Source organism: Pangasianodon hypophthalmus, chromosome 9 (genome assembly GCF_027358585.1).
Source record: "Pangasianodon hypophthalmus isolate fPanHyp1 chromosome 9, fPanHyp1.pri, whole genome shotgun sequence".
In the NCBI taxonomy this organism is placed as follows: Eukaryota; Metazoa; Chordata; class Actinopteri; order Siluriformes; family Pangasiidae; genus Pangasianodon; species Pangasianodon hypophthalmus.
This window is the reverse complement of record NC_069718.1, coordinates 13,232,503-13,248,942: the sequence shown is the minus strand read 5'-3', so window position 1 is coordinate 13,248,942 and position 16,440 is coordinate 13,232,503. Positions and strand designations below refer to the sequence as shown.

The following is a 16,440-nucleotide window of genomic DNA, read 5'->3' as shown; positions in this document are numbered from 1 at the left end:
TTCACACACACAGCAGTCTCCAACAGATGTTTTATTATGCATTTATACCAGCTATCTCCTATTATGATAATATGAAATATCCGATTTGCTATCAGAGCCCAATCACATAGCATGGACATAAATATAAGTGACTAAATATTTGGGAAGATTTTAGGGACCATTTATTTATATCACCAAATAGTGAGCACATTTGCACACATAAATCATTTGCATACTTAAGGTGTATTAGCATAAGGAACGTTTTCGCAGTACTGCAGTCATCTTACTTTCGACTTTATCAGTGAGTGAAAAGTGTGATGTGAACTTTCAGGATTGTAATTAATCAGTGGTGTGAAACCAAAGGTAGGTGCATTGTTGTGGAAGATACTGTGAATTTACAGAGTTCAGTGAGGGGAAAGCTGAAAGTGGGCGGATGTGTCCACACTCTGACTTTGAGATTTAACCAGTTTTTTTCAACACTTTGAGACATGCTGTTACTGAAAACTAATGTAAGTATGTCTGAGTGATAAGTTAATTTTACAGATTCTTATTCTTGTTGTTGTCTGTTCAATAAGGACATCTGTAGTATGTTTTCCTGGGACTGACTGACATGATTAAAGATCACAGTGCTCAATTTTAATGATTAAAAATCTAATTTCCTTCAGGGTGTTTTTCATGTAGCCAATATAAACCCTGAAAATCTTTGGACACTTGATGTACACACACACACGCACGCACGCACGCACACACACGCACGCGCGCACACGCGCACACGCGCAGGATAAATATATTTATCCCTATATTCAGTTAGTTTGTAGCATAAATGCCAAAACAGTGTCCAACAGGAAACTAGTCTTTATAGCAGAGCATCAGTGTAGTGTTCCCTTGAGTTCCCCCAAACACATGCCATTCATCAGTGCAGTGTGGGAGTGAGCCTGTGTTCTGCCACACACACACACACACACACACACACACACACACACACTCTGAGTCGCTCGATACTGAGTGAGAGGCAGGAAGCAGTGGCAGTGATGGCTGTGTGTGAAAGTGTGTTTGACAGAAAGAAAGAGGAAGGCAGCAAAAGAGGACAAATGGTGAATAACTGGAAGAGAAAGAGAGACAGGGAGAGAGAGAGTGAGAGAAATACAGAGAAGAGTGATGGAATGCAGCGAGCTGAGATGTTGCGGCTCTCTAGCCTGGTGTGTCCTCCATTCCTGATATCAGAACAGACCACCTGAGACACGTTTTTTCACTGCACATTCAGAAACAAGATCCAACTCAAATGTGAACCAGTGGAACCGGTGCACATAGCTCTAGTTCATTCGCATCATTGAAAAATGACTAAAAGACACTGCATCATCATATCATACATCATATCATCTTAACAGAGGACCAGCACTAACAAGATGATGTGATTGTTGGATTGGATTGCTCCTTTGATCACCCATTTGATTACTCAAGCATAAACTGGCTGTAACAAATTTACTGACGAAAAGCTTGTTATTGACAAAGCTGGGCAGTTAAACGACAACAAATAACTAAATGAAAATGACTGTAAATTCAACGCACTGTTACCAAAAATAACACTGTATGGATTTTATGAACAGACCGTTTGTTCATCCTGTTTTTGTATAAAAATATTTATTCAGGTTAAGAAAAAAAAAACGGCACAATGCTGCTCTTAACAGCACAAATATTATGTTTGCAATTACGCTGTCACATGATGTGCAGAGGTGCCAACTTTGCTAACAAGAAAATCCTAACAGAATTATTATGTCGGTGGGTGAGACAGGTATTTTATTTCAGGTGTGCGCTAAGCAACATGAAGAAAACAGTGAGGCAAAAGTGCATTGAGCTCACGATTATAGTCATCTTCTCCACGGTTTTCTAACCAAAGTGCCCACAGTCCCACCCTCAATTTCTATTGGCTCACAAATTCATGGTTTGCAAATTCCCAGATCAAAGCTCACCTAGTTAAAGTCGATGTAAAGAGAAAATAACCTTTACTTAAAACAAATGCTTTTCTTTCATGTCCAACATTGCTGTGGTGGCTTTGGGGCTGTAGTTGCCACGAGCACCTTCGTACTCAGGACTCCAGATTTTAACCAACTGGACTTCTTGTAAAAACTGTGATGAATTTACTGGTTGCACATTTGCACTATTTGTCCATATAGTACACAATAATAGAAGGGATTTATTTATAACTGCACTATATGTTGCACCCAGATGAGGATGGGTTCCCTTTTGAGTCTGGTTCCTCTCAAGGTTTCTTCCTCGTATTGTCTCAGGGAGTTTTTCCTTGCCACTGTCGCCTCTGGCTTGCTCATTAGGGATACATTCACATATTTACAATATATTTTTTTAATCCATTTATTTCTGTAAAGCTGCTTTGTGATAATGTCCATTGTTAAAAGCGCTATACAAATAAAACTGAATTGAATTGAATCCTTTCCCCTTTTCCGCTGGACGAATATTATTCATTTTTGGTTTGACCACTGATTTCAATGAGAAAGCAGAAAAACAGGTAAACCATACATGTAGGAACCTTTGGATATGTGACAGTATTTATAACCAATCAGCAACAACCTACTCATCCCATACGTAAGTACCATTAGGTCTTTCTGGTGCCGGTCTTGAGCAGGTACTGAAACTGGACCTTTGGTACTGAACCAGTGGCCAAAAGAAGAATTAGATTTCTCTGGTTTCCTCATGCCAAAAGTTTGTGCAGTGGGAAAAGTCCCTTAATTAATGAACCGCTGAAACCCTGACAACCTCAGGACCTTGTGTAGCATCTCCAATCACATTAGTGGTTTTACTAGTTTGATGCGAATAAGGATTGATATCTGGCGACATTTGAAATTAGTTTGACCAGTTCCAGTATCTGAATAACAGCATTGACATTGATCGAAAGCATAAGTTAAAGGAGATCTTGTAATGCATCAGTGGAGCAAGCTAAAGTAACAGCAAATTTAATTTTAGATGGTATTGTAGAACTAGTTTTGTCTCAGTAGGGGGAGCTGTGATCAAGCAGATGTAGAGGACACAGGCTTGCAGCAGACGGCGTATGAGTCAGAAGGAAAGACATGCATAGAAGAAGGACGAAGGTGCAAAGAATCTTTGCTTTTAAAATAGAATCAGTGGCAGCTCTTTGGGACACAATATGTCTTCCATTAAATGACGTGATTGTTTCTTTATTACTGTGTTTATAATAATCTTGATGCATGAAGGTTTGTTAGAGATAATAAACAGGAAGATCCCCAGTGGGACTGTATAAGGGTTTATGGGCAGAGTATAACCCATAAAAAGCTTTCTACCGCCCGTGTAATTTTATTCCCGAGCTCTCTGTGTACATCCACAGTCTGATCAATGCATGTTTCGAGCGAGTGGGTGTGGGGTAAGTGCTATGGGGCGGTGCGTAGTGAGGGGGGAGCATGCATGAGGTGGATGCTGAAGGAGGTTTTTGGGACAGGGCCATGTGGGGGATGGAGCTTTTTACTCACCAGCCAGCTGCTGGACTCCCGGTTGGTCGTGTGTGCTTAACAGCTGCGTCTGGATCGTCTCCACCACCCGCTTAAAGCGCCGACTCGGACCTGGAACCGCATATTGGGTTTAGTGCACATCAGCCTGCAAGACACTGACTGGAAAGAATCACGATCTTCCAGAACATGACTACGTAGCCCTTAAGTCTGAATTCAAACAGCTCTCTACAGAGCCTCTCAAAGCCAAATTTGATATAATGGTTAATATGACAACGAACACTCAGGCATGTAAAATAATGTGTTTCTATGAGAACAATCTGACTAATGGTCTTTTGTTTTTGTTCTGCCTGTAATTGCCTGTGAGGGCAACAGAAACGGGATGTCATTGGCAGCAGTGATAATTAGAGTGTGGTGCTTATATTAGCACAGTGACTCCTCGAACGCACTGCGGTGGAAAGGAGGCAGCCTGGTGGAGAATAACTATGACATCTCTGTCTTTTTGTTTCTGTCTCTATCTGACAAGGTGCGTGTGCTTCTTCAGGGAACCAGCACTCGTTTGAGAGATGAAAGGTTACAAAATTGTTTCCTCTGGACATGTGGCATACCGTGGAAGATTTCTGAAGTTCTACCTGTGAGTCTGAGAACTTTTTTTGTGTGTAACGAGGGACAGAGGTTGCATGTACATGGGGGCTAGACAGACCAAGAAGAGGACACGACAACACGGAAAAACAAAAACACAAATAACAAAGAAAAGAAAGAGAAAAATAGGAGATAGTATACAACAATTTGAGGTACTGGAACATCAAGATAGGACACCGTTTCACCAAGGGTTGCACATCCATCACTAAATTAACAAGAAAAAAATACACTCACCATCCACTTTATTAGGAAACTCTGTACACTTGCACATTCATGCAGTTATCTAATAGGCCAATCATGTGGCAGCAGCGAAATGCAAAAAAAAAAATCATGCAGATACAGGTCAAGAGCTTCAGGTAATGTTCACATCAAACATCTGAATGAAGAAAAAGTGTGATCTCTGTGACTTTGATCGTGGCATGGATGTTGGTACCAGATGGGCTGGTTTCAGTATTTCAGAAACTGCTGATCTCCTGGGAAACAGTTTCTAGAGTTCACACGGAATGGTGTCATGGTTAAAGTCACTGAGATCACATTTCATTCCCCATTCTGATGTTCGATGTGAACATTAACTAAAGCTCTTAACCTTTATCTGCATTTTATGCACTGCGCTGCTGCCACATGATCGGCTGATTAGATAACTGCATGAATGTGCAGGTGTACAGGTGTTCCTAATAAAGTGGATGGTGAGTATATATACATTATACATTTATATACATTATATATTCACTTATTTCCACCTTGACAGTGGAAAAGGCACTGAGAGGAATAGGGTGTAGCTCCTCCAGTCTGACCTCCTGTAGTGAAATCATGTCAAACACAGTAGGCTATGAACGACCTGCACTTTAGAAAAGTGCCACTTCTTCTTTTTGAGTTTAAAAAGCCCCAGGCAGCCTGAGAGAGGGTGTTTAAGGAGGGCAGTCCTGTGGAGGGGGAGGAAGTAGAAGTGCTCTAAAAGCCACTGTTGACTAGAAAATGATGACATGCCATAATAAGGCTAGTGAGGCGTGGTTACCTGAGAGCAGGGTGAAAGTGACGGAGTAGATGCCGTTCTCCTTCGTGGCCGTGCTGCTCTCTGTGTAAGTGATGTCCACCTGGAACTTCACAGGCTTCTGGAAGACAGTGGGACCTGCTGTAGACTTGTACTCTGCCCGAAAACTCGTCTGGGAGATCACACTGTGACTGAGACTAGGGATCTGAAGAGGAGAGCAAAGCGGAGGAGAGACAAGAGAACGAGAGATAAGAAAAGGAGAGATGAGAGACGAAGAGAAGGGTGAATATGAAAGCAAACGAGACAAGAAGAGACCAAAAAAAGAATTGAATAGAAGAAAGAAGTGGTGAGGAGAGGAGGGGATAGCAGATTGGATGAGAGAAGAAGAGAAAATGGAGAACACATACACAGAAGACGAGAAAAGAGGGGAATAGAATGAAAACAAGAAGAGAAGAGATGAGGGGAGAAAAGATGGAAAGTGAGGAAAGGATAACACAGGAGATGAGAGCACAAAAGAGGTGAAGAAAAAAGAGAAGTAAGGTGAAAAAATGAGAGTAAATGAGAAATGAAGAGAGAAAAGGAGAGGAGATGAGAAGGAGGAGAAGTGAGCAGTAGATACGACAGAAGAGAAGAAAAAGTAGGAGAGAAAAAAAGAGAAGAAATGAGATGAAAGGAAAAGAATAGAGGAGAGGAGAGGAGAAATAAGAAAGGAAATGAAATGGACGCAAAGGACAGGAAAGGAGAGAATAGTGCAAGATATGTGAGCAGAGGAAAGAAATGAGAAGTACGGTGAAGACAGCAGAGGAGAGAAGAAATGAGAAGAGAAAAGGAGAGATGACAAGAAGGAAAAATTTGAGGAGGAAAAAGAAGAGAAAACAGAGAGAAGAGGTAAGACGAGAAGAAAACAGAAGAGAGGAGAAGAGAAGAGAATAGAACAGAAGAGAAAGTTGAGAAAAGAGGAGAAGATGAATAGAGGAGAAGATTGAAAGAGAAGATGGAAAGGAAAAAGGAAGACAGGAGAAAGAAAGAGAGGTATAAAGAAAAGAGAGGATAGAGAAGAGAAGGTTCATGTTCATGACATCATGAACATCCTTCTTTGAACATTCTCCTTTATAAATACAAGCACTGAGTCTGTTTTGAAGCCCATGCCTACACGCGAGAAATTGCATCAGTCTGTACATCATGCTAACTACTGAAAAAACTTTCTCCATCGGAGGAAGAAGACGAAACAGCAGGACACTGAAATGTTGCTTTCACAAGCTAATGACCACGTCTCAGTAGCAGCATGTAAACTATGCCTTCACGGACTCTGCCACCTCCATACACCGAACGAGTCTTTCACTGCAACAGCATCTATATGCTAATGATCACTGCTCTCGCTTCATTTTCTATTGACCTACAATGAAAGTCTCGCTTCGGGGGAATATAAAAGTGCTGTAGCCTAGCATTTTACCAAATTGTGATATAAATCAGCTAAAGTCAGCTAAATGTGCAAACACAGAGTGTATCAACATGCTAGTAGAGGTGTATGCAGGTGCTTCCACAGATTCAGAGAAGTGACTCTAACAGGAAGGTAAGAATGATGATGATGGGGTTGCGTACCGACAGAAACGCTTGCACTATGTCTGCCTTAATGGAGCTCAGAGGCTTGTCCTTGATCACCACGAAGATCTGCTCCTCCTTCTCCAGGTTGATAAAGTTACCAAACCAGGACTTTTTGGCAAGTCTGTGAGTAGAGAGAAAAATACGTCATCATAAATCTATAGGAAAGGAACTCATGGTCTGGACAAGGGATGCATCGATACCAGTAATGGTATTGGGTATCTGTCTGATACAAGGCTTATTTACTCATTCTCATAAAATAATGCTCTGATACCAACAACCGATAGCAGGTGATATGATGTAATGTATGGGCACTGTACATTATTGCACTAATGAATAGATGACACAAAAGTACAGCGATCTTGAGATATTTCATGATTAATGATGACAATCAAAGCAAAGCAGGGTGTAAACAATGCTCTGCTAAAATATCAAGAACAGGAACTGCAGCATCTTCCTATAATAGACTTAACCTTGTAAACCATCTGAAGCATAAAACTCAGCTGAGGAGTTCATCACTAGGAGCACACAGTAGCAGCCAACGCTGCAGCTAATGCTGGCTGGGCGAGAAAAATGTCTACAGACAACACTAAGTGAGTGAAAATAACAGATCTTACCCAGTATGTTATTTGTGATGATCAGCTGCTAACAGTCATGGGCAATGAGGATTTCCAGTTCAACGAAAACAAAAATGTACTTTACTTACTTTTTATGTTCACTCTGTCAACCGGCAAAACATAAATAAGCTAAATAAAATATTCCGCAATGGCCCTGATTGATTAATACTAAGTAGGTTACTCATTTCGGTATCAGTATCAGCGTGTGTATCGATGAGTACCAAAACACATATACTCATACTTGTACTCAGTCTGAAAGAAAATGGTATTGATGTTTTCCTACTTTGGATCCACGCTGCTCTACACATCTTTAAAAAGTCCAGTTAAACATTACATAGCAACATTTTTTCTAACATTACTCGTTTTTACAGTTCCAGTAGTTTTATTCTGTAAAGAAAAGCTGGCCATTCCAAACACACTCGGGGGGAAAAAATCTGATTTTATGAGACAGACAGAGAAGCACAAAAGAGACAAGGAGGATGCAGTCCTAGCCAGATTGTAGAGTGAAAGGAGAATCTATTACAGAAGACAAAAGAAAAAAAAAACATAAAAGAAGTGTGCAGTCCTGCCAGAGATGAGGCATTGTTCAGAAAGAAAAACTTCTGACTGTTGCCTTGTGTGTGGCATATGTAGTAAGAAGAACCATAGTGGGAGGCAAACCTGATAAAGCTTCCAACAAAGAAGAACGCAAGAGAGAAAGAGGAGGGCTGAAAGGCTTGGTTGCAACAGACAACGCTCACAATCATTTTAAACCACGTTTATAAAAATGTGTGAAGCTGGGAGAATCAGCCTGAAGTACACAGGCTATTTTCATCAATGGGTAATTATTGTGGAGCAAGGGAAAAATTTCCTCTTTTACAACAGACATTATTGAAGCCCTACTTCCGATGTCAATATTTAGAGTTGATGTAGCTTTGATATACCAGTAATGAGGGTGGCCGAGGGTAAGATAAAAATACATAAAATAAAATAAAATAATAATATGTCTTATTTGGTGTTATCAAATCACTTAAAGATTGTTTATTACTTTTGTGGAATCAAGATCAACAGTAAAAATACACAGAATGGTATGAAGTAGAGGTCGGGGCTGATTTCTTTTTCAGCTCAGACTGTAGATTCGGGAAGTCTATTGTTGAGGTGTGTTGTGGTGAAACACCCCCTAGATGGTGAGCTTTTCTATTTCACATGCTGGCTATTTGGAAGAGATGCAGCATGATTACAAGCCGCTAAAAATAGCAGTTGCGAATGGTACTGCTTTCTGTCTTTCAGTGAGTGTGTTCCTATGTACATGCATAATCGTTTTAGGCATATGATTAGACATGGTATAAGGCTCAACCACAGCTGTTTCATAACACTAATGCTGAGTTACTGACAGGCTGAATGTTGCGCTGATATTCAATAATGTAACTAGCCAAACACAAACATCATATGTACACTCACTGTCCACTTTATTAGGAACATCTGTACACCAGCACATTCATGCACATTCATGCATCTAATCAGTCAATCATGTGGCAGCAGCACAGTGCATAAAATCATGCAGATAGAGGTCAAACAGTCAGCTCATTGATTTTGACCCTGGCATGGTTGTTGGTACCAGATGGGCTGGTTTGAGTATTTCAGAAACTGCTGATCTCCTGGGATTTTCACACACAACAATCTGTAGAGTTTACACAGACTGGTGCGAAAAACAAAAAAACACCCAAACTCATCGAAAAGGGAGAGTAGAAGACTGGAAAAAGACCAGGTGATCTTTTTTCCCTAATCTTCAACTGTCCAGTTTGGGTGAGTCTGTGCCCATGATAGCCTCAGATTCCTGTTCTTGGCTGACAAGCAAGTAACCTGATGTGGTCTTCTGTTGTTGTAGCTCATCCAACTCGATGTTTTGTGTATGCTGAGATGCTTTTCTGCTCACCATGGTTGTAAAAAGTGATTATTTGAGTTACTATATCCTTCCCTGCAGCTCGAACCAATCTGGTCATTTTCCTCTGACCTCTCTTATCAACAAGGCGTTTCCACCCACAGAACTGTTGCTCACTCAATTTTTTTGGTTTTTTTTTTTCGCATCATTCTGTGTGAACTCTAGAGACTGTTGTGTGGGAAATTCCCAGGAGATCAGCAGTTTCTGAAATACTGAAACCAGCCCATCTGGAACCTACAACCATGTCATGATCAAAGTCACAGAGATCACACTTTTTCTTCATTCTGACATTTGATGTGAACATTACCTGAAGCGCTTGACCTGTATCCGCATGACTTTTTTGCATTGTGCTGCTGCCACACGATTGGCTGATTAAATAACTACATTAAGGTGCAGGTGTTCCTAATAAAGTGGATGGTGCGTGTATGTGTGTTGAAATATGAAAAAGCAGGGAGAATATGAGTTTATACATGAGTATGTGTACATGCATATGAATATGCACAGACACTCACTCCGGGGAAGACTCTGGTGTGAGGGTGGACATCTCATCTTGGGTAGGAACTGTTCAGAAAGAGAAAATAATGTGTTGCATTTACAATCAAACCATCTGGTTGCCCTGTAAAATCCCAGTTTACTATTCCATTATTCATCTATAAGCATCCAAAGCCACTCAGTCCTAAGAGTTTAAGGGGTTAATGAAGCTATGGCACTGTATGTCTGGTCAAATGTTATGTACATCAACGGTATGTCTATTTAATAGTAAAATGTAGCAACTATAGTATAAGGTTATACACACACTATTTTATTTTTACAAAGCAGGTGAAAGCTACTGTGCTAGATAAAAAACTAATACCTTGTAGTTTCCTGCGATGGAAGCGTGGAGAGCCCAGGAAGCTGTTCTTGATGGAGTTGAGACGTGTCCTCCAGGGCATACCCCCAATGGAGGGGCTGGGAGGCGGTGTGGGGGTCGGCGTTCCTGCAGGGCTCTCCTTCGGCGTGTGGACAGGCGTTCCTTTGGGAGTGGGCAGAGGGCTGCCCCTGGGGGAGGGGTGAGGGGTCACCTGGATGATGGGGATAGATTTGGTGCTAAGGTCAGAACCAGGTATGGGATGGAAGTGGTGCAGCCGGATAGGGGCTAAGGGTATGATGGGAGTCAAGGGAATTGAAAGCTGGGGGGGAGTAGTGCAGGTTGCCCGGCCTACCATGGGACTGCTGGGGGTATGTGATGGTTGAGGCTGGCATGGAGTGGAGGGCTCTGAGTGAGCAGTTGAAACAGACTGGGTATCACTCTCGGGTAAGGGGTTGGACCTTGTGGCATATAAAGGCTTTTCAGAGACTTTGCGCTTAGCTGGTAGGGTCTGGGTTTTTGGGCACAGCAGGAGTGGCCCACACACTGAGTTTGGGGAAAGGGAATTTAATGTTGGTGTGTGAGCGTCACTTTGGTGTGCATAGGGCGGATCTGGGGAGTCAGGAGGACTGGTTTGAGGCGAGAAGGAAATGTCAACCGCCTGAGGAGGTATACAGAACTTTCGAAGGGGCTACAGGATAAGCATGCACCAGAGCATTGCAGAAGCCACATATCGACACAGGAATGGCAGGAGAACATTTAACAGCCACAAGCAATGCAACAACAGCTCACACATGGATACAGACATGGGTAGAAAAATTAGGTCAGAAAACATAGAGCCAAGGTGATTCAGAAAGAAAAGAAAAAGAAAAGAACATGCAGTTAGCCAAGACAGGAAAAGACAGAAATGACAGCAAGCCATTCATGGAGTACAAGAAGAGAAATTATTCAAAAGGAATGGATAAAAGAAAGTGCTGGTTGCCATGATGAAGGTGGGAAGCTGTGGATCAAGCAAGAGTGAAGCAGAGATTTCACACGGTGAAATGTGTGTTCTTTCATTTACCTATATCATTTTATACAGTTCAGTGCAAAAGTTTGTACACCCTTACTTTGAAATGATTACTCCAGCCAAGACATTTAATGTCAGTTAGATTTTATGGATGTTCCTTCATTATCACAATAGTCAAAATGTGTATATTAAGATAACAGTGAAGCAATAAAAATATTTCTGTATATGACAAAGTTTTGGATTTTCCAATTATTTTTTCCTCCACTCTTTGGCTGTGTCTATGTGCTGTTTCTTCTATTTCTTTTTCACTTTGATAACTTCTTATACCCAGTCTCCAGCTCTGTACAGGTCGGTATTTTCTGTTGTTGGTCTTGGGAGAGCTGCTTTCCTGATCCCATTGACTCAAACTTGACTTCTCACAAACCACTTGAGAGTTTGAGCTTAATTAAACGTTTCATGACTTGAATAAGAATTAAACAAAATAAACCTGCATTGTTTTAAATCATTAGACACCTTAATGATGCATATTCAAACAAATTAACTGGAGCATGTCAACAGAGATGAAAAATAGTTACAACAGAGATAAAATAGTTTTACATTTTTCGTTTAATTATAGCCGGACACTTAAGGAGATGCAAACTTCTGAACAGTACAGTATATTATGTATTCACAAGAATCATTTAGGAGCTGGAAATATTCCGGAACTGCCAAGCTCTACAGCTGATTTATTTTATAGATAGCTTTTGATTCGAGTAATTTAATTTTGACGTGCTGAGAACACATTGCTCTGAGTCATAAGTGTCCTCTCTAAGCCATAGCTACTAAGTGAAAAGTGAGAGAAAAGTTATGACATCTAATATATGGTTTCTTGATTCCTTAAAACAACCTTTTTGCCTGAGAAGACAGAAGAAGCAGAGCTTTCAGAGTGGATTTTAGGAATCAATTTCTCTTTTAAATCAGCCGTGGATTCAGTGTCATGCAGAGCTTTAGGCTTAAGGCAAAGGTAGCTGTAATCTGTGAAAGTCAGCCAGAAAAGTTTAGCCACAAGCTCCTCCTCTAATCACAGAAGAAGCTGGAATTTTACACGACTTTCCCTGAGCAGGGGGAGAGATAAAGGAGGCTGTCCATGGATTGAAAGAAGTAAGCGCCCCCCAACCACCCCAACACACACACACACACACACACACATACACAAACACACACATACACACATACGCTCTCTCTCGCTCCCTCTCTCTCTCCTTTCTAAGTTTTATGCCTTGAGTGGTAAATAAGGAATTAAACACAACAAGGAAAACAGTCAGCAATGAGGTAATGTGATGTTACCACCACAAAGTTGATTATTTTCCAATAACAGTGCATCCCAAAGTGTTATTCCTCTTACACCTCACCAGTTTTCTTACATTAACATTTTTAAATTTTTTTATAAAAGAACAGTACATTGTAGTTTTAATCTATTTACAGCTACATTTAATGTTGTAGAATATCCGTGATATCGCTGTTGTATAAAAGATACTTAACAGACTCTTAAAATGCATAATCACATTTTGGGCACATTTTACAGTGATCAACAGGCACCAGGAAGGACCCAAGAACTCATAAGAACAAGTGACTGAACTAGTGTTTAATATTGAAGCCGGTTCCTCCCTCAGCATGAAGTAGCGTGCAGCACATTGCTAATCTGCTAGACAACAGAATCTTATCACGATTTTTTTTTTATCTCTTTCATTTATGTTGATTCATAGATAGTTACATAGATACATAGATACATAGCTGTAATTTTTATTTATTTATTTTATTTATTCTGGTAGGGTATTTAGTTTGCTTGGCCAAAGTTTCATTTTGTTTATTTTGTCACTTTTTTCCACATACATTGAGAACCAACAAGACCATTCATATTTCTCATTTTTCTGTTCAAAAGTTTGCATTTCCTCTTCTGAATGCAATATAAAGATTGTCTTATAAATTGTTAGTTTTAACATTTTAGAATTTTATTTTTGTGGACAAATATAGGTACTTTTTCTCACGCAAAAAACATGGGGGATGCAAACCTTTGCTCTCTTTAACTGTAATTATCCTATAGTATTGTACTATAACAACCACTTTATCAGGCTTTGCCATGTCTGAAAGCAAATGAAGTCTCCCAGGTAAATTCTGAAACATCTTTATCTTTTTAAGGTACTACTACAAAACATTTAAATGACCGGGATGACTGAAGACCTATACAACTGCTTATGTTTGACAATCAGTGGTTTAATCTTTCACTAATAGTCTGTTTTCTGTTTCTAATTCCCAGCTAACTACTTGTACACTTGTAGCTCAGAGCTGAGTGAATCCTGTGTGTGTACATGTGATTGTGTAGGATGTCAGCAATGGGAGCAAGAGATCAGGCGTAGCAGGCTGACGAAGAAAAAGAAGGATACTCACCCTTGGACTGCTGAGAGGACTGGTGGAGAGACCCGAGGATGCTCCGCTGATAGAGCGTGACCTGCAGATACACACACACTGTTATTTTAGAGACACACTACAGCAGGCTAGACAGGAAAGGCTCTAGGTGTATCAGTAGTGGGATTATTTCAGAGATCTAGGCTTGGTCTGAGGAAACATCTACAACACACATAAACGCTAAATGGTGCAAGGGAAGGAATAAGACATCATAGGATGTGCTGCTATAGGAAGATAATCAAAGAGGGGGTGTTTTTTATCCATTTAAAGTAACATTTATTGTTGTGGAAACAAGTTAGTTCCTGGTATCATTTATGTTCTGGCAGCTATAAACAGTCATTCCCTAACCAGCCTCACTTTTTCTCTCTTGAAGTTAATAAGAAAAAAAATGCAGCTTGTTAGAAATAGTTACAGCTTGACCTCTAACCGCAACAAAGTGCTCCTAAAAATGCCAAATAAACATCTCCTAACAGAAAACCTTCTGTTTTTAATCTGTTTATGTGGAGTGCGATAATGTATTAGAATGAACACATTAATATAAACCTCACAGCAGAACTACTGTCTGAGCCGTGCTGTTACAGGAAATTATTCGGCACCTTCTGACCAATCAGAATCGAGAATCGAGAACATCGCTGTGGTATAAACAGAGGATAAGCTACATCACTGTTGTCAATAATGAATTCCTTCAAGTCGCTCTCCAAAAGATGAGAGGCACGGGCATACGCCGCTGAACTTAACATAACATAGTAATGTTTTGAACTTTCCAGTGTTATCGCTCACGCTGAGCTGAGCCTGTTGTTTCTCTCTGGCGACAGATGTCCACACAGACACCAGTGCACGTTTCAATCACCTCCAAGCAGGAGCAAATGAATTATCACAGTCACCAATCTGTCTTCATCAGCCAAGATGGTTGTCAGTGTAGACAGAGCCCAGCTGTTCCCCTTCTTTCATGTCACTTCTTCTCTCTCACCTCCTTTCTTGCTCTGTCCTTTTGTTATCTCCCTGTCGCTCGTCCTCATCCGCCCACTCACTCTGTCTATTCCTTTATTACTCTTTATTTCCCATCATGCTTATATCCTCTCTCTCTATCTCACTCTCTCCATCTTTCTCCCCTCAGCAGGTCCTTTTTGAAGCTCCCTGAAGTACTCGAGCCAGCAGCAAGAGCCAAGCCCTTCAGTCCTTTCTCACAAACCCCTTTGTCTTTCTGTTTCTCCTTCCTGTTAATTCAGCCTTCAGAGACGCCAAACCCAGTGCCGAGTGTGTGAGAGAGATAAACAGAAAATACATGAAATGTGCAGAGAGAGCTGAATTCCAGCACAGTATTTGCTCATGGTTCATGAGTGTGTGAGCACACTGGGCATGGAGCATTAGCCTGAAACATTATGTAGGAGTTAGAGAGAGGACACAGGGTGCATTATTCATTTATACACCTAGAACAAGACAGACGGCTGTAAACTAAGACCTTGGAATTAGGAGGATCTATTTGACAACTGAATGATTATAAGATAATGAGCCATAAGGTTCTGAATACAGCATATATAGTACTATTACAGTAGAAACCAAGAGAAGACTAGCTACACTTTTGTACCATCAAAATGAAGAATTTCTCTTTTCCAGTGGCAAGACACGTCAACAGTGACGGACACAACATTAACGACATCTTGGTTTGCACTGATAGTTGTTACGGGAGCAATGAAGTGAGGAAGCTTATAGAAAAAGAGCTCATCTACACTCACTTAGAACCTGAAGGAATAAATGTCATGTTTTGACAGCAGCTATTACATTATGAACCATTTCGAATATCTACTTCTTTCACTGCCTACAGCCTTAAAAACACTCTTCTGAAGGATTTTTGGGGGTCCAAGTGTCTCAGCCCACTAGTGAAAATGCTTCTATTACGCATTATTTTCTAACTGAATACAATATTTTTCATTACAAAGTATATTATGTTGAGTGACTTGAGTGAAACATAGACTCTTGCTCTAATGATGGTGTGTGCTCGAGGTCGCATTGGACTCCACAAGTTTGTGTAAAACCTGACGATCTATGTTAGATCAAATCCATCTGAGTGTCATCTGAACACGTGCTAAGCTAAGACTCAAGAAAATCCAACCTTCTGTACAAAGGAGTTAACATGGTCAATATGCTCAAATTGAAATACTGACCTAGAAACAGTGCAGAATCATGAATACCGAATATTTAAGATATTTTTCAAAATTCTAAACTTTGTTTATTTCCAGTTTAAAAAAAAAGAAGTTCCAGAGTACCAGAGTTTCGGTGTGGTGTTTTAAACCCCACTGTATCTGCACTATATGGCCAAAAGTATGTGAAGGTCTGACCATCACACCCATATGTGGTTCCTACTGTTGCCACAAAATTGGAAGCACACACTTGTATAGGATGTCTTTGTATGCTGTAGCATTACAGTTTACCTTCACCGTAATGCTACAGCATACAAAGACATCCTGTACAAGTGTGTGCTTTGTATGCTGTAGCATTACAGTTTACCTTCACTGAAAGTAAGCGGCCAAAACCTGTTCCAGCATGACAATGCGCCTGTGCACAAGGTTGGTGTATAAGAACTCGAGTGGCCTGCACAGAGCCCTGACCTCAACCCCAATGAACTAACAATTTGTTTGCATTTATTTGAAATATTCCTTAGAGAAGTCAATAATTTTGGCACGATTATATAGTTTTGAGAGAAACTACAGTTATTTAGTTCTAATTTATTATATAGTTTAATTATTTTACTAGAACAAATATAAAGTTTCTCCTATTGTCTGAGAGGAAATTTTGAATGACAGTTTTATGAAGGGTTCCAATAATTCTGGAGTGCACAGTATGTGCTCTACATTAAGAGTAGTTTGAGTTTCTAACCAGAATATTGCTATTTTAATTTGAAAAAGTTAAA

The 16,440-nt window shown here is 40.4% G+C and overlaps 1 protein-coding gene across 3 annotated transcripts in view; it reads right to left on the bottom strand.

Moving 5' to 3' along the window:
- brsk2a (BR serine/threonine kinase 2a) overlaps nt 1–16,440 on the bottom strand; it is a 189,498-nt gene that overhangs the window by 5,300 nt on the left and 167,758 nt on the right. For all 3 annotated transcript variants that reach the window (XM_026920029.3, XM_026920030.3, XM_053236793.1), the window contains exons 13-18: nt 13,512–13,572; nt 10,082–10,289; nt 9,741–9,789; nt 6,691–6,814; nt 5,113–5,293; nt 3,480–3,569 (exon numbers count right to left, since the gene is read on the bottom strand). In XM_026920029.3, the coding sequence (XP_026775830.1) occupies nt 3,480–3,569; nt 5,113–5,293; nt 6,691–6,814; nt 9,741–9,789; nt 10,082–10,289; nt 13,512–13,572 (713 nt within the window). The remainder of the gene's footprint in view (nt 1–3,479; nt 3,570–5,112; nt 5,294–6,690; nt 6,815–9,740; nt 9,790–10,081; nt 10,290–13,511; nt 13,573–16,440) is intronic.